Source organism: Neodiprion pinetum, chromosome 7, assembly GCF_021155775.2.
Source record: "Neodiprion pinetum isolate iyNeoPine1 chromosome 7, iyNeoPine1.2, whole genome shotgun sequence".
Classification (NCBI taxonomy): Eukaryota; Metazoa; Arthropoda; class Insecta; order Hymenoptera; family Diprionidae; genus Neodiprion; species Neodiprion pinetum.
In genome coordinates this window covers 8,914,390-8,942,012 of record NC_060238.1, presented here as the reverse complement: position 1 = coordinate 8,942,012, position 27,623 = coordinate 8,914,390, and the positions used below count along the sequence as shown (strand labels likewise).

The window sequence follows — 27,623 nt, the reverse complement described above, 5'->3', positions numbered from 1 at the left end:
TGCTTCATAAAGGATCCCCTGGGTGTCAAACGCATATATTTACAACGGTTCTATGCCCTCAGTTCTGTCATACGGCTAGTTTATTCCGGGGTTGCAGCAGATCCTCCAAGGTCTGGTGCCTGTTTGCCCAGGTATCAGTTGCATATTATCGTCGTACAAGCTCGGCGTCAATTTTTCCCGTACAATGGAGATAGCTTTGTGTTTTGTTTTCTCGTTGTTTTTTTTTTTTTTACTACGTATTAAACACTGTGGGGTGGGTCAACTCTTGGTAAGACCCTCAGACGGTTCTTATAATCATTCAACGTGATGTTATTTATCGTTGCACTTTTGGCATCCTTGACACGTTTTCTTACTTTGATGGAGAATGTGCTCAGTTTTACTTGTATCCCCGATAAATTCGGTCATAATTTTTTCATCGTTCCCATCCTTCATCAGAACGTGAGGTGTGAAATGCTCGAGACAAAATAGGTAAAATCTTCATGATCCTTGTAAAGCTTGTAACGCTAAATTCTGTTACCCTCGGATGAGGACTTACCGTTGACACTTTGGCGCGATTCTCTACCTATTCACAATATCAAACTATAACAAAATAATTACGTTGGGCGCCAGACGCGTTAGCGTCGATTTTCAAACAATAATACAAATCATTAAAAATAACACAAAACCGTACAAAAGAGATAAATAGAGAACCCGTTGTATGGCTGGCTAGGCACAGGTACGTTCGCGTACATCCCGGTAGAGTGGCGGTATTCAAGGCAGCTAACAGTAATTCCAGAATTAAAGAAAACAACAAAATAAAGAATAAACTCCAGTCAAAAGGAAAATGAACAGGTCAATCGATCATATATTGTCGAGAAGGTTACATGATTGAGACAGGTAAATAAGATGGTATCGACAGTGGTAGTTAATAAAATAAATAATCGTTGTTCACAAAAATTTCGGTAGAATAGCAGTAAACAGTAGCTTTAAAACGAGAGACGGTAGTTGACAGAGAAAAATGAACGTAGGTCGGGAGATGCGATATAATGCAAGAATTGACTTAAAACTACACGTCACTGGGCGACGTGATCTTACCCAAGATGCAAATGACGCTACGAAAATTATTATTCTGTCAATTAGAAACGAGAGAACTTTACTGCGATCGGTAGAAAACAACGGAACGATAGTTCGGTAGATAAAACGACGAATTCACCATAAATTATAACCAGTTCGAGAGATTGACATTAATTAACAATTTACAAAGTTGGTAAACGATCGACTAGATAGCTTTCGGTATAACTATTCATGAATGGTAGATTCGATAATTTATAATTATTACGTACTTGAGGAATTAAATAATGAATTCCTAAACATAACTTTTGAGAGAATACAAAATACAAAATTATGAGAGAGTGAGAATTTCGGAGAGTTTACAAAATAAAGAAATACACTAAAATACACCGCAGTACAAAAGAATAATTCACAGAACTTAATTTAACAATATACAGAGAAATAAGTAACAGGCAAAAATAATATGAAATTGCCAATAGCAATAAAGAAAAAGTGCGGTAATATCTAGGGGCTGATTCTACGCTCGCTTGTACTCCAAGGAACTCGATATATGATACAATAGGCACAAAAATAAATAAAAATATAATAAGCAATAAAAGAAATAAAATATAAAGCACACTACTATTACAAAAGAGTATGAAATGAAATATAAAGCCAATAGGGCTCAAAATACGATAGAAAATACAGAAGCAGGATAAAAGAGATTCACAAATAATCAGAAAAATCATAAATACAGAAGAAATAATTATTCGGCAGTTACGAGGTCGCTCAGATACGAAAATAATAAATTACTGAAATCATGCAGTCACACGGCGGCTTACTGCAACTCTAGGCCGTGGACCATGATTCACACAAAACTGGCATCACACGATGCAACCAAGAAACAATAAATATAAGATTAAGGACCGAAATCATGCAGCCACACGGCGGCTTACTGCAACTTTAAGCCGTGGACCATGATTCACACAAAGTCGATAAATACCATAAGAAAGAATAGAAATTATGAGCAACTTCGTAACGGTACAATTCAAAGGCAGAAGCCTTACCTTGGCGGTTGACTTCACGCACACAAACTGACTCTAATTTGAATTATACGTAATACTAGCAAAACTGAGAAGGAAGGGAAAAAGAATGAAAAGAGTTTATAGGATAAATTTTACGGTAGAATAAACGATAGAACGATAGCGGTAGAAGGAAAGGTATCGGTAGCTTAAATCGGGAGAATAATCGGAAGGATGCGGAAAACAAAGCTGTCTCTCAGCAGGTCAAGCGTAGAATAGCAGGTCGTAGTTCGGCTCGCCGATCTCGCGGTTGTCGTGAGGTGATTCTTCTTCTTTGATTGGTTGGTTGACCTTCACCGCAAATAGGCCATCCCCCTGTGGCAAATATTGGTTACGGCGTGGTCATACGTTTTCCAAAATTACCGCTAGATGTGGCGTAATGTGCTGATCGCGATTTCGTCGTTGACACCAACTCGTACGATTTTGTAGCTGCTTCGGTTACGGTCCAGGCTGCCTATCATCGGGGACTTCTTTGACAGAGGCATACACAGGGTGCCTCTCGGCCAAAGTTACCAGGTGGAGAGTGACGCCTCATTGTTTACTTCCACCGGCTTTTGTACAGGCAGTAGCTAGCTGCCTGTTCCTGAGGGCGTGCAGTCAGACGGTTGGCCAAACCGTGGACCACGACCCACACAATTAGTCCTTGCCGATAGGAAGGCAGCGTCGATCCTCAGAACGATGGCTTTATCAACCTGAACGTAGTGGTTTGGGGTCGGTCCGGCACCAGGCCGGTAAGTCGGAAGGTGGCAGGCTACGGTCTGCCCTTCACGCCATCCTTACGGCATCCGATAGAGCGGGCGGCTGGTTCCTCTTCGAGGAACGGTGCCCTCGGCCGCCGGGAGGATTTTTATCTCCCTGTTCACCGGCAGTCGAGGCGATACGGAAGGTTCGGGTGGATGCTACCCCAGGTGTATATAAAGGTGCACCAAGGTAGCCAGTATAGTCTGATGAGACCGTCAGTAGGCAAAGTCGTTGAGAGCTGCAAACGGTAGCTAGTGGTCCCTTGTTGGTCGGGATCGTTGTCGTCCAAGTACCTTATTTGCTTGCGCCGAAGCGCGAAATGAAGAATTTACAAAAAAGAATTAGTTAAAAGTAGTTATTGCCTATTTTGTATCGAGTTCCTTTGGAGTACCCTGCTGAGGGCGCGTAAACTAAAAATAATAGCGGTTGTATGCCCTTGTGACGGGCGACTCTGAAACGCCACGTTACAAGCTTTATAGGATATTCGGATATCCATCGGTTCAGGATGTAACCGATCGGTGGATCGTCCGATTGAGTTAATATATCGATAGGATAATGCCACCACTCGAACGAACCGTATAGATTGTTTACGTCAAAATACATGGGATACGATTCCACGTTACTAGGATCAAAATCTTTCTTCATAAACCTGTTATTGGCCCGAGCGTGTCGATTAGAATATTGTAAATTCACTGCCGTGTATTTGAGCATAGCGTCGAAAGCAAGTCCCGGCACTATGTAGTAGTGCAACGGATCTAAATCATATGTCTCGAGACATCTGGTCAGATCACCGTTTTGCATTTATCAATCTCTATAGTTCTCCATTGGCTCTGAATGGAATTCTTCCCAAACATTTTTAGCATGCTTGTAATCGTCGTTTGAGATATTTGCATTACAGAGGTGTGAGAAGAAATGCTTCTTTGCAGGTAGTTGAGTTTCATCGAGCTTCTCCCAGCAATCAACGTATTCATGAGGAAAACGTCGTTGCCAGTCATCAAACTGAACTGAGTCTGGTTATTGCAGAATTTACGCATTGTGTATTCATCTGCATCATTCAAATATGTCGAAAGTTTATGGAAACGATGTTGCTAGCCACAAAAATCAAAACAAATCGATAAATCTCAAGCATATTATTGTTCCATCAACGCATTCGTGAATAAGATATATTTTTCCTTATTCATTGGCAGCAGTGTAATTTTATGGGGAAAAGTTGATGCTAGGGATGTTAATAAAAATTGCGTATCCAATAGGGTTAATGAATTGTATAAGACCGATGGAATTGTGAATCGTCTTGATGTTTATAACGGCCAGGAATATGAATATTTTTACATACGTTAATTCTAAATTAATCTGTCTTGAAAGACATGTCGGAAATCAGATTATTGCTTGACATAATGTCATCGTACTACAACAATGCGGATTGGAAAATGTTGTGATGCAAACCGCACTCTCAACAGCTTCGCTAGAATCTACTGAACTTGTATTTTCAAACATGAATGAGCCCGGTTACATTACCTATATTGCATGAGAAGTAGTACGTGTAACAAAGTGAGAACCAGTAGACGACAGAACAACGAAAATGAAAGAATGTTACCAAAAGCTTCCCCGTCTATAGAGGAAACGGAAGTCTTTTCATGTTACCGGGAAACCTGCAAAAGATTAGGTTATATTAGGTTGGCTAGGTTGTACAGTCTTGGGTTAGAATGGGTTATATAAGGTTTGGTTGTAGTGTCTTGGGTCAAGTTAGGTTATGTTAAGTTGGAGTAGCCTTGACGTAGGTCAGGTTGTAGAAACCTCGAGGCCGTCGCGCCAACCGCAAATTGCTCAAAAATCATTGAACTATCGCAGCTAGCGATCAAGCTTGATCGAATAAATCATTTCAGAAAGTATTTTATCAATTTAGGTTAGGTTGGACAGTCTTGGATTGGGATTGGTTGTATTAGGTTAGGTCGTTGTGTCTTGGGTCAAGTTAGGTTACGTTAGGTCAAATCCTACCGTCTTAGGTCAGGTTAGCTTTTACTCCGCAGGGTTGGGTCGGGTTAGAGCTATGGATGATATAGGCAAGGAGGACTATCTCCGCGTACAGAAAGTGACCGTGAAGCCGAGGCTAAGAAATTGAGATCGCGTCGCTGCGTGAAAAATTGTATCCATTTTTCAAACTTCACTGAGTTGACGAGTTATGAGAATACATAGTTAGAAAAGAAAAAAAATGGTTCTCGAATTAGAGAAGATTTCTTTAAGTACCAAGTTTCATCATCTTGCTCATTATAAACGCTTTCATGGTAACGTGTTTAAGAGTTTTTGAATCGTTTGATTATTTGTATTTATATGTGGAAAGAAAAAGTATTCAAGTTTTGGGAATTCTTCATTTTGATTTATTGTTCATTGTTCATGATAGTGTTCTGCGGCACATGGTTTTCGCTTTTTTTATTCGAAGTGTTTGTGTAGCATTTTAAGTCAAATTTGGTTATTCAACCTTGTTTACAGTATCTATTGAGGACTCTAGAGTCCCTAGGGTGGGTCAGTATAAAGGATTTCAAGCAACGGTGCCAAGGTGGGGCGGAAATCCGAAGTGAAATTGCATATTTTCGAGGGCTAGCTGACGACTGCCGATGGCAGGGTGATGATTCCATAGACTTCTTCGGCATCAGATGGCTCATCGATGGGTGGTGGGGGCAACGCATCCCCTTCGAGGATAGGGATCACCCGGCGTGGCACGGGCCGGAAGTATTGTGGGCGGTTTACCACCGGAATTACTAAACATCTCCCTCAATGCCTCTTTTTTTTAATGTTTTGAAATAAAAACAAAGGGTTATATATCAACCCGTTATATATCCTATTTTATTGTGTCTATGAATTGAAACTCATTTCCTCTCCAAATAACTTGTAAGTTAGTTATAGATTATTTTCAGGTTTAGCTGTGAATTTGTTTAAGTGTAGCGTCGTTTATCTTGGTTACATAACGTTGGTAAAATTTAGTTTTAGTGTTGTGCCGTGATCTCTTTGTTTGTGGATTCTTCTGAGAAATTTTTAATGGTGTTTTGATTTACTAAAACGTTTGTGCTTTTCGTAATACCGTTTATCGTTTGCATTTCCACGTCTTGATTATGATCTTTTGCTCGTTGTTATTATCATCATTACTGATGATGATATGTTACCCCTGTATGCATAAGGGAAGAGAATGTGGAGATGCTTTGTATAATTGAATATTTTATTGTAATTCTTAGACGATTCACAGTTTCCGTGTAAAAAATGTGCATGCATCGGGTTGCAAGCCGGCGTATTTACCGATCCAGGATTGTGAGTGGGGAGAGGTTGTGAAATTGATCAATATGGCTGTTTATGTGGCTAAGCAAAAATCAAAAACCTGCACACCCCCAACCACCGTTGGGTCATGTGAGGGGGAAAAAAATCGGTCAACGAAAAAGCAGGTAGTGGGCAGCGCGTAGTGGTGACTGGGTGGAGGGCTGCAGTGATGGACCACCGCAGCCATCAAAGAATAAAAAATGTTATGACAAAACAATTCTGAGCCTGCACACTCCACCCCTTGTTAGCGTGGGGCAAGTGATGGGAAAAATCGGTCAACGAAAAGCAGATAGCGAGCAGTGTTTAGCGTGAGAAAAATTTTGTCTTGTCGACTCTTGACCGGATGCTTTGTGCACATACAATTTTGGGGTTTATGACTCTTTATAACGAACAAGTCCGAGCCTGCACACCCCCAACCATATGAGCGTGGAGCATGTGATGGGAAAAAAATTGGTTTTTGCTCGGTGGAGGGTGAGCGTGTCTCCCTTCGTTCAAATCCGAATAGCTGTTTGAAACTTCTCTAGCATTTTGAAAAATCCCTCGTGCAGAAACAGGTGTTTGACAAAGTGAGTGGTGAAAAATGGTGTTCATTCGAAAACCCGAAGACTTCAACGAGTTTCTACTTTTGTGTACTTTATAGAATATATATAGTGCTACACCAATCCTCTTACGATACTGCGAATGCCGATTTTTAATTTCCGACTTGGTTTGCTTTTTATCACCTTCTAGGCTTTTCAGTTCACGCGGGGGTTTACTGTACATATTTGTTGTTTCTATTGCATGATTTTTAAAGCCAATAGTTTTATTGATCTTTGATATCAGTATAGTTTTATGTCTGGTTTTCCGCGAGGATTGCGAATATTGATCTTGCAGGTTTTGATAATGATAAGATAGACATTCTAGCTTATATTTTTCCTTTATCCTTAAGGGTTCCAATAAACCAGGATTCTTTTTTTTTATTAATTTCCATAATCTTTGCTGTACTCGTTCCAAGGAACCCATCACGTTGTCGTAGGCGCCTCCCCAGGCCAGTATACCATAGCCTGTTATGCTTGCGAAAAGCGCATGATATATTATAATCAATATTTTCCCGCAAACGAAACGTGACAACCTCCAGAAAACGTACAGCAAATACCTAACTCTTTTAGTATTCGCTTCAATCTGGCTATCCCATCTAAGTTGAAAATCGAAGATGACCCCCAAATATTTGGTTGCGTGTACTCGCTTTATGTCTTGTCCCTTTATATTAAATTGAATCTCCACTGGGATGCTATTCCTGTAGGCACCAAAGGTAATGAATACAGTCTTGGAAACGTTCAAGGTCAATTGATTGAGAGCTAACCAATCACCTACTGAGTCGAGATAGTTTAACATTTTTACCCAAGCTTTCCGCCAATCTGTGTCAGTACTCATTACCACTGTGTCATCGGCGAAGGAGACTATACAGCCTTCCGGCAATTCCTCAAAAATACCGTTCATAAAGAGCAAAAATAATAGTGGACCCACTATAGATGCTTGAGGCACGCCCATCGCGACCTGGCCTGATCTACTCTTTATATTATTCAACTTTACAAGAGAGTTCTGCCCGATAAATAATTTTTCATGATTTCTAGTTCTTTGCCCCGTATATCATATCGATACATTTTCGTGAATAGAATCTCATGGTTCACCGTGTCGAAGGCTTTAGCTAGATCAAGATAGGTCGCAATTGTTGCATAGGATTTGTTAATATTTTCATACACGGTATCTGTTACAAAAGCAAGTGCATCATTTGTGCCCTTTTTTTGCCTAAAACCAAACTGTAAATTTGAAAGAATATTATTTACATCTAGGAATTTAACTAACCTCTTGTGTATTAGTTTTTCAAAGATTTTCGCTATATTCGAGATCAAAGATATGGGTCTATAATTCTGTACAAGATTTCTGAATCCACTTTTGTAAATTGGAAATATTTCTGCCATTTTCAGAGCATCTGGCCAGACAGACTTCAGAATGCACAAGTTGAAAATGTGTTCCAACGGTAAACAAATATATCATGAAATTTGTTTAAAGATGCTAATTTTGATTCTATCGACACCTCCCGCTTTTTCTTTGAGTGAATGTATTGTGCCGAATACTTCAGCACTTTTAATTGGTTCCATGTAAACAGTTTTTGAATTGAAGTTGGGCATCCTGATTTGTTTGTTTGGTGCATTTATCTTATTCGCCAACGAAATTCCCACTGTACTAAAATACTCATTTAATACATTGGCAATCTGTTGGTCATCTTCGATTCTTGTCCCATTATAATTCAGGTGATCGATATTGTGTGCTCTTTCTTTGGAGCCCTTGATTTGCGAGTTTATGAATTTTCAAAGTTTCTTATTATCCCCTACTTTAGCTTTTACTAGGTTGCTATAATAATTATTTTTTGCTGTTTGCAAGATATTCTTTAAACTTTCAACATAATTTGCGTATCTAATTTTCAAGTTCATGTTTCCAGGACCATCTTTCCATAATTTGTAGAGTTTAATTTTGATACTGCATGATTTTATAATAGCTGGAGTAACCCAGCTTTTCCTAGCTTGCTGATCTTCTTCTTTTCTTTTTGTGGTTGACTTCTTAGTAACAGATTTGATTAGAGTAATTAGGGCATTTACCGCCACATTCGGATCAGATATTTCATTGATCTTGTGCCAGTCTTCTTTCTCACAGTTCAATTTTAGTTTTTTGTAATTAACGAAATCAAATTCTCTGTCAGACTTTTGAGAATTTTCACCCACAAGCATCAAGAGCAATGGATAATGATCCGGATATGGTACCATCAGCTTCACTGATTTTATATTTGTTATTTGATTTTGACAAAAATATTGCCAATACATGACCCTTTTTTAGGATACGTAGTATTTGGCCTGGTTATTCTATTAAAGTGAGGTATATATCCGTTCTCAAGTAAATGGTTTAAATAATTTTCCTCATCTAGGTCGCTCAGTTTTAGTAAATCGATATTGAAGTATCCTAATATAATGTGGTTCTTGTCCTTTATGTGGTTTTTCTAAAACTCTTTGAGTGCCTCGACGAAGTAGGTTTTGTTACAGTCATGGCATCTGTATATGCCTGATACCTTGTACAGAGTTTTATCCACTCTCACAGTTGCAGTTCATGTCTTTAAATCCCCAAAAATTTCAGTGGTACTGTTTTGTTGTAATTCTTCCCTAACATACATTACAACCCCATCTGACTGATTTATCGAACCCAGGTTATAATACATTGTATATCCTGGGAGATTATAACTATCAGGATATGGTATTCTCCACGATTCTGTACATTCTATTACGTGTGGTTGTGTTCTCATACCACCAATAAAAGACTCTACCAATTCAAAATTGCTTTGTAAACTTCTTATGTTCAATAGTAAACAAATAATATCATTCTCCACTTTTAAAGTATCATTGAGTGTACGAAAATCAAACACCTCTTCTTCTATTGCTGTCTTATTGTGCCCCTCTTCTTCTGCCTCGCCTGTTATGTTTTGATCGTCTGCTTTTCCAGTGCCGTAGCGCGTTTCGTCACCGTTCCCACTCTTCCCAAATGATTTGGAATATTAGGTGGCGTAGGGTAGTCCGTATCCTCTATGAAGTAGTTGATTTTGGATTTTAAATATTCACATTTCTTGGTGTCTGTTGCTGTGTGATTGACGTCATTATGTTTTGTATACTTCTCATTTCCACATATACAGTTTACACACTTAGTGATTTCACTATAACAGTCGTCAATACAATGGTCACCAGCACATTTATAACACCTCAGAGGATTAAAGCATTTTTTCCAATTATGTCCATAACGTCCACATTTTATGCATGGTTTTAAATTTAGGTCATCATGCACTTTACAGCTTTGATGGCCCACAAACATCTTGTACCCATTATTTTTCACTACTAAATACATATCTGTCATCACCTCAATTATTGCACTCATTTGATTCTTTGAATTTTTGAACATGTGTACAACTGTGCACTTTTCCTGAAAGGCAGGAAAATTTCGAGCATTCAAGTCTATTTCTAGTTCATCCTTAGTCAAATCATTTTCCATTCCCACAATTTTTAATCTAGGATCTTTTTTTTTTGTCCATTTTAACTTCATATTGGTCTTGCATTCTTGTTCCCAAGACGTCCAATAAATCTTCTGTATCTTCTTCATGTTGACATATTACTATTACCGAACCATTTTTTTTCCGATTACTTTTTTGATTGGTACACTTGTTTCCCGGCTGAGGATAGTTACAGCATCTTTATATGTAGATTTTTTACGCATTTCTTCAGTTGCTGTTATCACTATCTCGGGCGCTTTTTTAGTTATACGCATTGTAGGTGCCGTATTCCGGCACACATTTGCGTTTTTTGCTTTTCCAGTTTTAAGGTCTGTGTTTTCCTTCAACAAGGTGCATTTTTCCTTGTAACTCATGATTCAGTTGTTGAAGTAGTTCGTTTTATGTCCTCATAGCGAGTATCTCATCCTCCTCTTCATCGCCAAAGATTGTTTTATTATGGCTGTTTGTTGATACATTCAAGCTGATATTATGTAAATAATCGTTATGTAATTTATTTTTTTCAGTCATTTTCACTTCAGGGATAATTTTTCTGGCTTCTTCATTCAGTGTTGTTTTGTCTGATTCTGAGGTTAGATTGAGCGCACTGTGTTCAGGACAGATTACTGGACAATTACTCACATATTTTCCGTCTTTTATTCTGTTAAAATCTGCTCTCCGGTGAGCACCATCACATATTACACAAACTACCATGGTAGCTTTCGCACCACGGCTGCATTTTAATATAACTTCTTCAGGTTTGTCCGGAGAATCGTTCTTGCCCGCCATATCAAGTTGATCGTCGATATTTGAATTTGGAATTATTTTTTACGTAATTAATGAAGATTGCGTACATTTGATGAAGTACAACTAGGAGAGAACAATATTATCCATTTCTTGATGTATTAAAACACGAGCCGTCATTATATTTAAAATCCATTCGTCATCCATTCCATCATTCATTCACTCCATGTGTATATTGTTTGAAAATGGTATATACTGTGACGTGGCGTTTCAGAGTCGCCCGTCACAAAGGCACACAACCGTTATTATTTCTAGTTTACGCGTCCTCGGCGGGGTACTCCAACCGAACTCGATACTAAATAGGCAATAACTACTTTTAACTAATTCTTTCTTTGTAAATTCTGTATTTCGCGCTTCGGCGCACGCTAATAAGGTACTTGGTCGACAACGATCCTGACCACCGAAGGACCAATAGCTACCGTTTCCAGCTCTCGACGACTTCGCATACCGAAGGTCTAATCAGACTATACTGGCTACCTTGGTGCACTTGTCTTGCTACCGGGGTAGCATCCATCCGAACCTTCCGTATCGCCTCGACTGCCGGTGAACAGGGAAATAAAAATCCTCCCGACGGCCGAGGGCATCGCTCCTCAAGGAGGAACCAGCCGCCCGCTCTATCGGATGCCGTAAGGATGGCGTGGAGCGCAGACCGTAGCCTGCCATCTTCCGACTTACCGGCCTGGTGCCGGACCGACCCCAACCCACTACGTCCAGATTGATGAAGCCAGCGTTCCGAGGATCGACGCAGCCTTCCTGTCAGCAAGGACTAATTGTGTGGGTCGTGGTCCACGGTTTAGCCAACCGTCTGACTGCATGACCTCGGGTATAGGCAGCCGGCTACTGCCTGTACAAAAGCCGGTGGAAGTGAACAGTGAGGCGTCACTCTCCACTCGGTAATTCTGACCGAGAGGCACCCTGTGTATGCCTCTGTCAAAAAAGTCCCCGATGATAGGCAACCTGGACAGTAAATTGAAGCAGCTATTAAATCGTACAAGTTGATGTCAATGACGAAATCGCGAGCAGCACATTACGCCACATCTAGCGGAATCTTCGAAAACGCATGACCACGCCGTAACCAATATTCGCCACAGGGGGATGGCCTATTTGCGGTGGGGGTCAACCAACCAATCAAAGAAAAAAAGAATCACCTCACGACAACCGCGAGATCGGCGAGCCGAACTCCGACCTCCTTCTATTCTACGCTTGACCTGTTGAGTGACAGCCACGAATTTCTGAATCCTCCCGATATAAGCTCTCGATCCTTCTTCCTCTACCGCTACCGTTTCTATCTTACAATCGTTTTGCTCTACCGTTAGATTCTTCGTGTAAATTTAAGTCCTTTCCGTCCTCCCTGTTTTCCCCTGTTTAATATCACAAGTTTTGTATAAATTAGTTTCAGTCTTGTGTGCCTGAGATGATCTAGTAAGGTAAGGCTTCTGCCTCAGTATTGTATCGTCACGAAGTTGCTCATAATTTCTATTCTTATGGTATTCATCGACTTTACGTGAATCATGGTCCACGGATTAGAGTTGCAGTAAGCCGCCGTGTGACTGCATGATTTCAGTAAATAATTATTTTCGTGTCTGAGCGACCTCGTAACTGCCGAATAATTAATTCTTTTGTATTTATGACTTTTCTGATTATTTGTGAATTTATATCAGTCTGCTTCTGTATTTTCTATCGTATTATGAGCCCTATTGGCTTTACGTTTCATTTCATGATTATTTGTAATAGTAGTGTGCCTTATATTTTATTTCTGATATTGCTTATTGTATTTTTCTTCATTTTCGTGCTTATTGTATCGTATGTCGAGTTCCTTGGAGTATAACCGAGCATAGAATCAGCCTCTAAATATTACCGCACCTTTTTCTATTGCTATTGGCAATTCTATATTATTTTTGCCTGTTATTCTTTTCTCTGTATCTTGTTAAGTTAAGTTCTGCGTATTATTCTTGATTCTTTTGTACTGCGGTGTATTTAGTGTATTTCTTCATTTTGTGAACTTTCCGAAATTTTCACTCTCTCATAATTTTGCATTTTGTATTCTCTCGAAAGTTATGTTTAGGAATTCATTGTTTAATTCCTCAGATCCGTGATCATTATAAATTATTGATTCTATCGTTTATGAATAATTTTACCGAAAGTTATCTAGTCGATCGTTTACGCTACCGATTTTGTAAATTGTTAATTAATGTCAATCTCTCGTACTGGTTATGATCTATGGTAAATTCGTCGTATTATCTACCGAGCTATCGTTACCTTGTTTTCTACCGATTGCAGTAGAGTTCTCTCGTTTTCAATTGACAGAATAATAATTTTCGTAGCGTCATTTGCAACTTGGATAAGATCACGTCGCCCAGTGACGTGTAGTTTAAGTAAATTCTTGCATTATATCGCTTCTCCCGACCCACGTTCATTTTTCTCTATTAACTACCGTCCCTCGTTTCAAAGCTACCGTTCTCTATTTATCTTTCGTACGGTTTCGTGTTATTTTTATTGATTCATATTATCGTTTGAAAATCGACGCTAACGTGTCTGGCGCCCAACATAATTGATTTTGTTATAGTTTCATATTCTGAATAAGTGGAGAATCGCGCCAAAGTGTCAACGGTAAGTCTTCCTCCGAGGGTGACAGAATTTAGCGTTACAATATATATATTTAAAACTAGAAATAATTGTAAAGAATTGTCTTTCATTGAGGCACGATACTCTTGGTTGCACTATGTTTAATTGTTTTTCGTTTTAAATCGTCTTTCTTTAATTTTTCTTTGGCTTTCGGAGTTTTTACTAATTAATTTTGAATGTTCTTCTTCATGGTAAAATTCACTTTTATTGTACGTTTATCGATTTTCGATTTTTGATGTACAATTTTGGAGATGGGAACCTCCGAACCTCCTTCCTAGAGAGACGTCGACCAAGACCCTCTTTTTCTTTTTAAATTTGAAATTGGTAACCAGGTGTCCCACTCCATGTCTGTAATTTCATCCGCTCGTGTCGTGCTCATCGAGCGGTTATATTCGAATCGTTACAATTGAGAACTCGTTTAATCGAGAACTTTGCTTGATTATACTCAACTTCACCAACCATCTACTTTATAATAGATAATACAAATCATTTTTATTATCATTTCAATCATGACCTATGTCTTAGTACAGATTACTTACTATTTCTTTCCAATTCTCTTACAGGAAGCTATAGAATGTAGGATCGAAAAACGAACGAAAGGTGTGTACGTTCCATTCGCTGACAAGACTATGATCACATTTATGGATGACTTCAATATGCCGATGAAAGAAATCTATGGTTCTCAGCCCCCCTTAGAATTGATACGTCAGTGGATAGGATACGGATTTTGGTAACTGAAGACTATTGATTCTACATTCATTTTAAGGCTTCTATTATCCATTTTTAGATATTTTCACTTATAGTTGTAATTGATAACCGTACCCTATACAAATGAACTATTCTACGTTATAAACTTTATAAGTACATAATAACAATGCTTACTGAGCTAAGAATAATCGATGCATCGATTAATCGAGTCTGAAAAAATAATCGAACACAACTCGATTGATTCGGTAAAAATTAATGGATTAATCGATTATTTCGTATTTCTTTGAAACGGTGGATTTAAAACCAAAATTTAGCAAATTTCAGTACGTTGTCTGTTTAGTCGTTTGACCAGAGTTCTTCTCTAACTCCAATCGGGATGGGATGAGTGAGTGAAAGGGTGAATAAATAAATAACACGATTTCGCGGGAAAGACAAGATGCTTGCTTCGGCATAAAAACCCTCACGGGGTAGAGGGAAAAGCCGAAGCAAGTCAAATGTTTATTAACTGCGAATCAAATTATCATAATACAGGATAATACGGTCGCTGGTGCGTTCCTTATCAAAAACGCATATGAGTAAACCATGAACCGCAACTTCCGTCGCTAACGTGGAAGCGGGTAAGGGGGAGCATCAAGGTGGCCCATAGCCGTGCAAACAGCGGTCCCGACGTCTCGGGGATCCAACGCTGAAGTGCTCGGGCGACAATATGTCGCCGCGTCGACGCTCGCCTCGGAGACGGGTACCTCCGATCACCTGAGGGTGAACCGCGTTTCCCTAGACCAATCTGAAACTCATAAATCTTAAAACTACGAGAAACAGAATAATCGACGCGCGCGGGTAAAGGAAAAGCCTAATACGTCCTACCTATTCGAGCGCTCGAGACTAACTAACTCGCGCTGCGCCCTCACCGGCCAAGCGAACGTACGTAACAGACGCTTCGAGTCTCGGCCCGCGAACTTCTGGCGCGGACAATAAGTACGTAATTTGAATCACTATAACGTTGAACTGGTAGTAATGTGAAATAAGGAAGTAAATCTGTTGTTGTGACTCTTTTTCACCTTATAAGTGATAAATAGGTACAACATACGAATATAATGAAAACTAAAATATTTATTGTCATAAATTTGCAAACTCACATAATAATAATAACAAAGTTGCGTGAACATCTTTGTCTTTGTCTTAATAACGGATTTTTTTTTTTTGATAATTCATAGTTTTATTCAAATATTTTCAATTTCAGCTAAAAATACATTCGCCTTTCACTAATTATATCAAATAGGTACTTAGTAAGTAAGACAATGATAATAATTGATAGTCTAATCACATAAATTATTATTGTAATTCATCGTTCTTGGAATTAAAAATCAAACACCGATGGTGAGTGTTGAGAAATGTGTGATGAGAAGAACTCAGAACATTGCAAATAAGTTAAGTTTTATTCAATGTACAATTCGATCAGTGTGCTATTCCATGTATGAGTGTGTCTAGATTCTATTAAGCACTTGAGAACCAATTTTTAATGTATGAGTGTGTCTAGATTATATTAATCAGTTGAGAAGCAGCGCATGAATTGTATCACGATACTTTTGAATTGAAAGTGTGCTGTTAATATCCAAGTGCGAGCACAATGATACTTGAAGTAATACTGACTGCCAGCTAGAAGAGCCGGTAACTAGGCGCGTTCTCAGAGATAATGGATAATTTTGGCTAGGTCACGTTGAGCGACAGCTGCTTCTTGAGAGATGCCTTTGAGAATACCGATTCTCAAACAGTGAGGAAAAATAATCGAGTTGGTCCATTAATCAAGTTTCAAAAATAACCTATAATATTCAATTAATCTGGAAAAAATAATCGATTGTTTTTAGTCATTCTTAATACAAAGATAGTATTGTGGAAAATTTATTAATAACTATTGAGTTGCAGTGACTTCGATTCTCCGTATTAACCTTATTGAAAAGATGTATTCGTCTATTATAGGTACGATCGACAAAAGCAAACTCGAAAATACATTCAAAAGATGCAATTATTAGCTGCAATGGGACCACCCGGGGGTGGCCGTAATTCAATCACGAATCGGCTACTCACTAAGTTCAATGTGATTAATATGACATTTCCGGCAGAGAAGCAAATAGTTCGCATTTATGGCACAATGTTGAATCAGCAGCTACATGAATTCCACAATGAGGTCAAATCTCTGAGTAAGGATGAAAATTTAAATAAAATTTGTTACTGTGGTATATATTGTAACGTCGCATATTCAATACTCGATACAAATAGCTTCTCGAACTCTAGGCAAAATCCAGATTAGAGATCTCACTATAGTGACTGTGGATAAAGTAGAATACAGCGTTTGGACGAGGGTCACGCATCCGAAACTCCAAGACGGGATACTTTACATGCCAGCAAATGAGATATTTCAGAACTTTTTTTTTTTGTTTTCGTGTTTATGCGACACCAAGTGGAGGATATACAGCGAAAGTGGATACAGTAAACTCTGTATAGTTGCACGTCCTGGGAGCTGTAGGTGTGTGAAATTCTTGGAAAAAACGCAACTATGCAGCGCCTCTTTCAATGGCTCTCCGTGACCGCCTTTTGACCAATCCCGTGTAACGGCTCGAGCGTGCCGGCAATCAAACACATAACCTTTCGCACACACGAAATGAATATGTTTCTCTTCAAATTTGGTAATGATTGTATGTACGTATGGACTCCAAGGTGGAATGAATTGAAGATTCATTTCAGATATTCCACAAAAATAGAGATCTCTATGAGATCTATAAAGGCTTCACCAAAGGTACATTATTGGCGTTAGATAGCCAATTTCTAGTTGATTCTCTGGTTGCTGACTCGTAAACAATTACTCGCCGGAGAACGCGTAAGACAATTTCTGTATTCACTTTTTCTGACGATTCTGCACTGGTAGTAGATGATTTCTCTGGCAATAGTGACTTCTGGCATTTAGATATCATGACAAGTGAGACTTCATCCCATGCTTCAGTCATCCAAAAAATCACATTTTTCATATTGATAGATTTCAATTGGCATTCGCTGAAAAATTATTCTGTGCGCCATTCAATATGAATGATAGAAGTAAGCGCCTGTATTTCTCTTTCGTTGTTGCTATCATTCTCTGATCCATTGGTTGGATCAGGAAGGTTACGTTTGGTGGTAAAAATAATACCGCGAAGCCATCAACATTTATAACTTCCGGTATCAGATGTGATGGAGCATTATATAAGATCAATACAGCTTTCAAAGGTAAGTCGTGTTTCTGAAGAATTATCGATTCGTGAGAGACAAACTCTTTGAACAATACTCAAAATATAGCCTGACTCATCCATGCACTTGCTTGGTGTGTATAGTACAATAGAAAATCGTGTTATCCACTTGTGACAGATTGCGAATGACTTTGATGACTGGCGTGAGTGGTATTTAGGACAGGGGGGGGGGGGGGGTGTACCCCGAAGCAGGTTTGAAAAAAAAGAGCTGCGATGGGGGGGGGGGGGGGAGGAAGAAGGAAAAGGCGGAGGGTTTAGGTTACCTCTTTATGTGCGGGGCTCCGTATGTACTGGGTCCGGAAGTAGGACGGGAGATGAGGTGCGGGGAAGGTGAGGAAGGGATCGAGGATGACGGATGAGAGGCTGCGGGCGCCGGCGGGGTCCCACGAGTTGCGACGGAGGTCGCGGGAGTCCCGCGTACAAACTGCGCGGGATGGGTCGCGTTGGCTTACGCGTGGTACAAGCCTCTATGAGGCTTGCTTCTGGCGGAGCCGTGGGGGGTCCTCCGTGCTTACACAGACTTCGAGCGCGTGGGCCCGCGGAGGGGGTGGTGAAAAAAGAGGGGGATGGTGGCGGTGAAGATAGATGAAAAGAGCGAAAAGGAAGAGAGATTTAGATTTTAGATTTAGATTTAGATTTATTAATGTACATTGTGTTGTACAATACATAGAAAATAGAATTAATTATTAATTTTATAGAATTAATGTAAAAGAGTATAATATATTTGTGTAAGCGTGTGGAATGAAATGAGGTGACGTGTAGGGTAATGTGTTTATGTGTGGTGTTTGTGAGTGGACGCAGAGAACTATTTCTCCTGTTCCAAGAAATATAGCTTAGCCAGTGTTTTAAAGTGAGAGATGTTTCTAGTGTTGCGAAGATGAGGCGGTAATGAATTCCATAGATAAGAGGCACTGATATGAAATGAATTTCTCAGTGTCTCTGTGGCGAAGGGGGGGATGTCTAGACTAGTGTCACCTCCCCCCTCACAGGTCTGAGTGCAACGTGGAAGTCGAAGAAGGCCAGGATGTAAGCTGGTGTAGCAGTGTTGAAAATTTTTCTTAAAAAGCAGGCCATGAAATATTTCCTACGACCAGTGGTGGTATGCCATTGCAGCTCGCGCCTGTAAGGGGAGATGTGCTCATCCCTCCTTACACCGTACATGTAACGGATGCCAGAGTTAGCCAGTCTTTGCAGTTTAGTGTCTAGTTCGTTTGTCAGGTCACAGTATACCAGTGAGCAGTAGTCAATGATTGGGAACAAGAGAGCTTGCACTAGGTGTTTGCGCAGTCCCAGGTTGGTGCTCTTCCTGAAAAAGTAGAGTCTGTACATGAGGGAGTGGGCACGCTTACACAATTGTGTAACGTGATCCTTCCAGTTTAGCTTGGCATCAAGCACCAACCCCAGGCTGCGGACAGAAGATTGGTAATTGACCCGGGCTCCTCCTATGATGATGTAGGTGTTAGCAACAGAAGGCAAAGCATTTATGTAATAGGGGGAACCCAGGACAATTGCCTGAGTTTTGAGTACGTTTAGTTTAAGATGATTGTGTGCTGCCCAACGCGATACCCTTTCGGCATTAGCTGACATCCTTGAGGAACAGGAGTCGAGCTCCTCGAGATGGCACTGAGTATAGATTTGCAGGTCATCCGCGTATATGAGGTGTGAGATATCAGAGTCAAGGCAGAAACTGATGTCATTGATGTACAACGAGAATAACAAAGGTCCCAGGACGGAACCCTGTGGTACTCCCGTGTGAAGTGGGCGAAAGATGGAGAGTTCACCGTTGTCACCAATGACAGCTTGTGTTCTGCCCGAGAGGTACGAGGCGAGCCAGCGGATGACCTACTTGGAGAAGCCGAACGTGGATAGTTTTTCAAGCAGCTTGACGTGGCACACCCTGTCAAAGGCCTTGCTGAAATCGAAGAGAAGGAGAAGTGTTACCTTCTTTTTGTTGATGCCCAGCCTAACATCGTCAGTCAGCTTAATTAGGCCCGACTGAGTACTGTGGCCGGCGCGGAAACCAGTTTGTAGACAATCCAGGTAAAGCCTAGTCTCAAGATGTTCTGAGATTTGTCTGTGGACCAGCCATTCCAACGCCTTGGACAGGAAGCACAAAAGAGAGATCGGACGATAGTCAGTTAAAGCTGTTGGAGAGCTGACTTTGTTTAGAGCGTGCACTAGTGACTTTTTCCAGGCAGAGGGGAAGCGCGACTCGCACAAAGACAGGTTGAAAATACGACAGAGTATGGGTGCGAGTACGGGCATTGCTTTATGAATGACAACCTGGGGGATGCCGTCGCTGCCTCTTGCCTGAGAGTCAAAATGCGATATTGCTGCTAAAACGTCTGACTCCCTTATCTCCCTGAAATCGAAGCTTGTGTGGATGTTCAGACCCTCGAGCCTTCGCAGATAGTCCTCAACAGCGGGGGCAGATGGAACGTTGGAAATGCCACTAAAATGCGTGTTGAGGTCTTCATTGGAGAAGCGAGATAGTGGTTTTTCCCTGGGTGTTGTTATTCCGAGTTTCTCAAGCTCTCTCCAGATCTCGCCGACATCAGTTATGGAGGACAGGCGTGAATGGTAGTAGTTCAGCCTAGCCTCCTCAACCTGCCTGTGAGCATCATCCCTGGCTAGTCTATAGAAAAAAAGATCTAGGGGGAGACGTGATCTGCGAAAGCGTCTGTAGAGTCTGTCACGCTCCTTCAGAATGTCACGAAGAGCCGCGGTGAACCACGGGTGACGTTTGAGTCCGACTGTCATTGTGCGTAATGGGGCGAGATGATTCATGGCGTCAGTCAGGTTAGTGTAGAGTAATGTGATGCATTCGTCAAGTGATGAGGTGTGAAGTAGTGACCAGTCGCGCGCGTCGAGGAAGTCAGTTAGCTTTTTATTGCAGATGCCTTTGTAGTTTCTGTAAGTGTAAGATTTAGGTACGTGTCGTGGCATTCGTACGTCGAGAGTGGCCGTTATAAGATCGTGTCCATTAATGAACGGTGTGTCTGTCTTCCAGTGGGCGAGCAGGCGATCCTGTTCGTCAATTAGGCACAGATCAAGCCAGGTGTCAGTTTCCGGCTTATGATGCGTAGCACCATACGGAACTGACCGGAGGGAGTTCTCCTCAATGAAGGCCCTGATGAACTTGGCATCTTCAGAGGAGGAGAGCTGATCGGCGTTGAAATCACCCATGATGAGTTTCGTGGAGTAGGAGTGCATACAAGTTGTGAGCCTTTCTATGAAATCGTTGCCCTGGATGAAAGGGGCATGCGGCGGGCGATAAACAACTCCTACAAAGATAGGTGTTATGCCTTTAGCAGTGATCTCACAGAAAAGGTACTCCGGCTTGCCTGGCTTGCCCGTCCAGGTGTTTTCAGATGAAGCGATGATCGTAGCTGTCAAGGTGCTGTGTATGTAGAGGGCCACACCTCCACCGTTTCGGTTTCTGTCCCGTCTGAACAGTATGTAGTCGTCGAGAAGAGGGATAGACTGTACTTTGTCATCTAACCAAGTTTCAGTCACAGCTATAATGTGGAAGAAGGGACGAGTAGACAAGAAGAGCCTAACCGCCTCAATGTGACCCGTAAGTGAGTTTGCATTGAAATGGCAGGCCCTTAGTCCCGCGGACAGAGACACCTTGGGAGAAGAGGATGAAAATGAAGATGAGCTTGCAGAAGATGAGTGAGATGGTGGCTTTGGGCGAATGATACGTGTGTGTGTGTGTGACGTCTTCCTCAGTGGCTGCTGGAGTTGTCGTTGATGTTGTTGTTGTTGCTGTTGCTTGTTGAAGGGTTGCTGTGGCTGGGTGGCGGGGTTGCTGGCGGGTTCCTCAATAAAGAAAACCGCCAGATCATCCTCGCTGCTGATGGTAGTGGCCTTTTCTGCCGCAGCCGTGGACCGGACGTAAATCCTCCCGCCGCTGATGTAAGACCGGCAACCAGGTCTCCTTCTGACCTCCCGCCAGGTCCTGACGCGGAGCTTTTGTATCGCTGGAGGGAGCAGTTCATTGACATTGATGAGCCCTTGATGGTGGGGGGCCCTTGCTTCCTCCAGGATACTCGCGTCGAGCTCAGCCGTGTGCAGTCTGCCCCTCCGGATCTTCGCCCTGATGGTCGAGCGGGCAAGGGCATCGGAGGACAATGTGACAGCGATGGGAGGAAGTCTGCTGTCTGGGGCCCTGACGTCGATGGTCTCGTCCAGTCTTCCCATGACTCTTGCCCCCGCAATGTCCCTTCTGGGGACTGTAGGGTCGAGGGCGGACACCACAGCATAGGCCAGGAGATCGATGGAAGTCTCCCTCGTATAACGCAGCCCCGAGACGACCACTTCTCTGCTGCTTTTGTTGTTGTTGTTGTTGATCTCCTGCTGCTGCTTTATTTTCAGCAGCTCCCTTCGGAGACTGGCAATTTCCGAGGGGACAGTGTTGCCAGCATCGTTGTCCAGGGTGTTGTTGTTGCTGGTGGACTGCTGAGGAGGTGGCCCAGACAGCACGACCTCTATTTGTGCCCGCAGCTCTGCGATAGTCTGCTCAGCATTTGTTATGCGAGCTTGGAGCTGGGGCAGGTCGTCTAGGACGTTGAGCCGAGTCTCAAGAAGGCCAAGCCTCGTCTCCAACCCTGAGACCTTGTTGACGGTGACCCTAAGGGACTCCGCTGCCTCATCCTGCCCCTCGCGAATTTCCTTGATGGCCTCGAAAATATCCCGCAGCTTGACGTCCTTTCCGATAGTGGCCGTATTAGGTGGGCGCACAGGAGAATGGTTGCGCGAGGAGGTGGTCGATGGGGGCGCCGAGGAGGGCTTCTTCTTGGTGTTACTGCCCTTCAGGGTGGCATTGAGCGAGGCATCCAGTCTCGCCCTGCTGGTAGAGTCCACACACGTGGCACACGCAAATATCGGAACACCTCTCAACTGCACGGAGCGAAAGGACATACAACGAGTGTGGAAGGCGTTGTGACAAACCTCACACTGTTTAGGGTCCTTGGTCTGTATGTTCTTATTACAGACCTCACAGATGGTTTGGTGCGCATCCGTAACTTTCTCTCCAGTTGCACTTGTTTTGCTCATTTTGTCGGCAACTTACTGGCAGTCGATAATGTAGAGGGTGCGAGAGGGTAAATGTAGTTGATAAGTTACCGACAGAGCAACGTGGTACCCTTCTCTTCACTAGATGACAGTCGGAAGAGAAGAGGATAAGAGAGAAAGTGGCGCACCGACCTGAACTGATGATGATGTTCGCCGTCGCCTCAAGAGATGTCGCCTCATGTGCTGTTTTGAAGAGCAGAAGAAAGCCGTGCAGGAGGAAAGCGAAGCCAGGTAAAGCGTAGCAGTTTGAGGTTAGGAGCGAGAGCCAAGACTTTGCGTCAAGATGACAGTGTGTGAAGAGTGCATCCTCCAGCGAAAATCATGACAGGCTGAAGGTTGCAAAAAGGAGCGTGCAACGAAACTGCAAGAAGAGCGCCCGAGGGCAAAGAGCAGCAGAAATAGCAGTTCGAAAGATTAGAGTAGGCAGAAGCGTCAAGCGTACTTACGTCACGTCGAGAGAGAAGGAGAGAGAGAAAGAAAAGTTTAGGGGAATGTGCCAGGAAGAGAGAAAGGAAAATAGGAAGAAGGAGAATAAGAAAAATCCTGAAAAGGACTGATTTTTGTTCGTTAGCGATTTTATTGAGGATGCGGAGTGCTGCTGGAGCCGGAGATGCTGTGGTGACGTTTGATTGATTCGCTGACAGTGTTCTCTCCCGGCCAGCAGTCGTAGCCTTATAGGCCGGCGCGGACCATGGTGAGAGGCTGGCCGGCCAAGTGGGCTGCGCGGAGCGGCGGCGCGGGCATTTGTGCTGTGCATAAGGCTCTGCTCCTTTTGCATTAGAATGCATGCAAAACCGCCCGCGCCGGGTTCGCTCGCGCCTTTTGAGCCGACTCTGGCACGTGAGCGTTGGGCCGAGGGTTGCGGCTAACAATCGTCTTTCGAGATGTTCTTGAACGCTCTCTTTTCCAATCACTGGTAAAGGTAATTTACATGACCCATCTGCATTCGAACAAGGCATTACCGTGATCGGCTCTTTATTTTTTTTTTTAATCTGGTCGCGTTCTTTCGTCTTTACTGGCAAGTGTCTTATTCAGCATCATTTTATAAGCCAGGCTGGTCATAGCTTATGCATAAAATTAAAAAAATTTACTATTTAATAAAATTATAATGTAGAAATAGGATACATTACAAATCTATATTTTTTATAACTTTCATCCATTCTTGTGATACAAAATTCAACTGTTTTAAATTTTTACTTGTGAAAAATATATAATCAATAAATGTGAATTTAGCGTGGTTTATTCCTACAAGTAATCCATGAAATCATCATCGTTATCCTGTTCGCTCGCATTATCATCATCATTGGTATTTTCAGCATCTGTCATTATAGCTATAGTTTCCACTCTCCATTTTTCTATAATAATTTCTATCGGTGTATGATTATAATAATTTATATAATATATGCTGTTTGGTCTCACTCGAGCAGCCCGTGCTGCTCCTCAACGAGTTCCCGAAGCTCCTCCAGCGAGAACTCGCATGTTGCTTCGGAAAAGCCGATGATTATTTCTTCCTCCGCCTCCTCGTCCTCACCTCAATCAATGATCGACCAATCATCATCATCATCAACATCATTTAAAGCATTGTCTCGAAGAGAATGAGATGACATTTCTTTCAAAATTAAATCGCAGTGAAGAATCTGTAAAAAGAGCAAACCGAAATAGAAAATGAATGGTGCGGACATATGAACTCGGATCTAAAATATAATTACTTGTTATATAATAAAGTACTTACAAAGTCTGTCGGTTTGAAGTTTTCGAATGATTGCTTTTTCACAGTTTGCAACGTTTTTCGTATCTGGAGGGTTGCAAGTGTTCAAACGAACACTTTTCCATCACTCGCTTCACCAAACACTTTTCGTACACGGAAGATTTTCGACTGCGCGAAAATTTCAAAATCCCCATTCGAATTTATACCGGGCGTTGGTGGTCAAGAGACTTTTCCGTCCAACGTTGTAAATGTAGGTATTCGAGGCAATGGGTCTGGGACCCCATTTTTTTATACATGCACCGCTAGCCACCTGCATTTTGGTGACCGATTTTTATTACATGCTTGGGAAACTATACATTGGTACTCTACTCGCAGCATTTGCACAGATTTTTATGCTTAGGAGGGTATCCATCATAGGTGGCGGCAGGTTCGCGGAGAGGGGGAGGGGAATAGGATAAAAACCTGTTCCAACATGCTTTGAGGCAAGATGCAGCTGTGGAACCGGGTGACTTCAAACGAGCAATGAACCCCAAAAAATTAGGGATGGTGGGAGGGGGACTGCGGAGCCCGTCACCTCCGACGTAATTTTCCACATGAATTGCATCATCTCTGGAGAACCAAGAGAGCAATAAACCTCAAAAATTTAGGGATGGCGGGACGGGTGACGGGTTGGCCCAATCTTCTCTGACGTTATTTTTCCCTCCAAGGTGCGCAGAACGCAGTGCGCACCGCCCCCTAATTCTTGAGCTTCATCTGTACAATGCAAGGTGCATCTGACGACTCATCAGTCTTACGCTATACGTGCAAGTGAAAACTTCTGAATATCTTCATCATCCGCGTTATAGTCATGGCCATCGAAGCGTACATGGAACTTGCAGAGCAGATGGAGGGGACGTGCAATTTGCTGAGAGAGCAACCTCCCGGAGAAGAGAATGACGCTGTCATCAATCATTTGACTGATATTGGAATTGTAAATACCCAAGTTCTGCGCGATATTTCTATGCAACGAGGAACAACCGTTGGCGCGAAAATACGGATCCAACATACAATCACACTCCTACAATCTTGGGTGACGAAGATCAAGCAGTTGCAGCAGCACGTAGTGGTGACTGGTGGAAATATCAGTACTCCTGCGGGTGAACAGTGAAACGACATCGACAGCGCGTTTGCTAGCAGGACCCGAACGGGGATTGTCACAAATCTCCGTCATAAAAATTTGGACGCCTTTCTGAACGATGCACAGCGCGTCATCACCGAGGAGTTGGAGCTGATACTGCGCGAGGAGGGAAATGTGAAGGTCAACCTCATATTATCGTGCAAATTCGAAAATACCAAGCACGGAGAGATCTCCACCGAAGTTGAGAGCTTCAATACATCCAACGTGGCGATTCTTCTCCCATCGAGCGATATAGATGGTTGGTGTACACGTGCACGGGATGATCTGCTATCGAAGGTGGAAGATTTTGAACAACGTGATTCCGGCTGGAGTACGATTAAGATCCTCAACATCGCTGTAAACATCAACCGCTATCAGCATCTCGCCGCGGGGGCTTCAACATTCATCGAGCTGCTCAAGGATATTCAACGGAAGAAAGCGGTGGTGAACGTGTGGAACGGGGACGAAAGATGCCTTCTCTGGTTCGTCACAGCAGCCCTCTACCCAGTCGACACCAACACCGATAGGACTAACCATTATCGTCGCTATATATCCGAGTTGGACTGTACAGGTATCAAATTTCCTGCTACTCAACATGATGAGAAAAAGCTTGAGGAATTGAATAATTTGCGCATCAATGTATATGGGATAGAATCTCAAACTTTTTCGCATCATGCAAAATCGAATAAAAGCGTCATCGTGACAATTGTTTTAAGCAAAAATTTGCATAGCGTAAACATTGACACGATTCATCTTCTAATGGGTGAGAGTAATCCGGAAGACGACATGGCTTGCGAGTTTGCACCGAGATTTCACTTTGCTTGGATCGAAGATATTTCACGATTGGTGAGCAAACAATTGTCTGATTACAATGGTCAGCTATTTTTATGTGACAGATGCTTATGCCACTTTAGCGTGAAACACGCCTACGACAATCATCGACAAGATTGCATTATGCTAAATAAAGTACGCATGGAATTTCCCAAGTCAGAAGATTTAACATTTTTAAATTTTCAAAACAAATGCACCGTTCTGTTTGTCGTATACGCCGATCTCGAATGTATATTAATCCCCGAACCCGTAGATGAATTTGAAATTCGTAAGACTCATGAAATTCAAAAGCGTGTCCCGCAGACTGTGGTGTACTGTGTACATTGCACTTACTATGAGACTTCATCGGAGTTTCACGGTAAACGCGGTGTCGGATGCATAGATTGTTACATGCAGCAGCTCAAAGATTTATTGATTCAAGTAGAGTCACGCATCAAAAACATAATTCCGATGGAGTCTTTTACCCAAGTGCAACGCGATCGTCACATGCGCGCAAAGAATTGTTATATTTGCGAAAAACCGTTTACCCCTGAGGAGAAAAAGTGTCGGGATCACTGTCACTTTACGGGTAAATGTCGTGGTCCTGCTAAAAATCAGTGTAATTTGAATTTCAGAGAGATGCATACAATTCCAATAGTTTTTTACAATTCGTCCGGTTAAAATTCGCACTTTTCAATAAAATCCCTAGCGTCGACTTTCCCCGGTAAAATTACACTGCTACCCACAAATAAGGAAAAATATATATCCTTCACGAAACGCATTGATGGGACAATGATGCACTTAAGATTCATCGATTCGTTTCGATTTATGGCTAGCAGTATCGATAAACTCTCGTCATATTTGAATGATGCCGACAAACACATAATACGTCAATTTTATAGTAATCCGACTCAGTTCAGTTTGATGACTCGCAAAGGCGATTTTCGCTATGAAAACGTTGATTGTTAGAGGAAACTCGATGAAATGCGATTACCTGCAAAGACGCATTTCTACTTCCACCTCTGCGATGCAAATATTTCAGACGCCGATTACGAGCATGCTAAAAATGTTTCGCGGAAATTCCATTTAGAGTCATTGAGGGGATATTCAGATTTATTTTTAAAGACTGATGTTCTTTTGCTTACCGATATTTTCGATAATTGTCGCGCTAGCTGCTTCAAAACATACGATTTAGATCCGTTGCACATCTACACAGCATCGGGACTTGCTTTCG

General features: G+C 42.0%; 1 protein-coding gene across 1 annotated transcript in view; it reads left to right on the top strand.

The window, feature by feature from the left end:
• kl-2 (dynein heavy chain 2, axonemal kl-2) overlaps positions 1–27,623 on the top strand; it is a 1,019,064-nt gene that overhangs the window by 738,879 nt on the left and 252,562 nt on the right. Inside the window, exons 41-42 of the mRNA XM_069137782.1 lie at positions 14,217–14,383; positions 16,339–16,559. Coding sequence (XP_068993883.1) covers positions 14,217–14,383; positions 16,339–16,559 — 388 coding nt within the window. The remainder of the gene's footprint in view (positions 1–14,216; positions 14,384–16,338; positions 16,560–27,623) is intronic.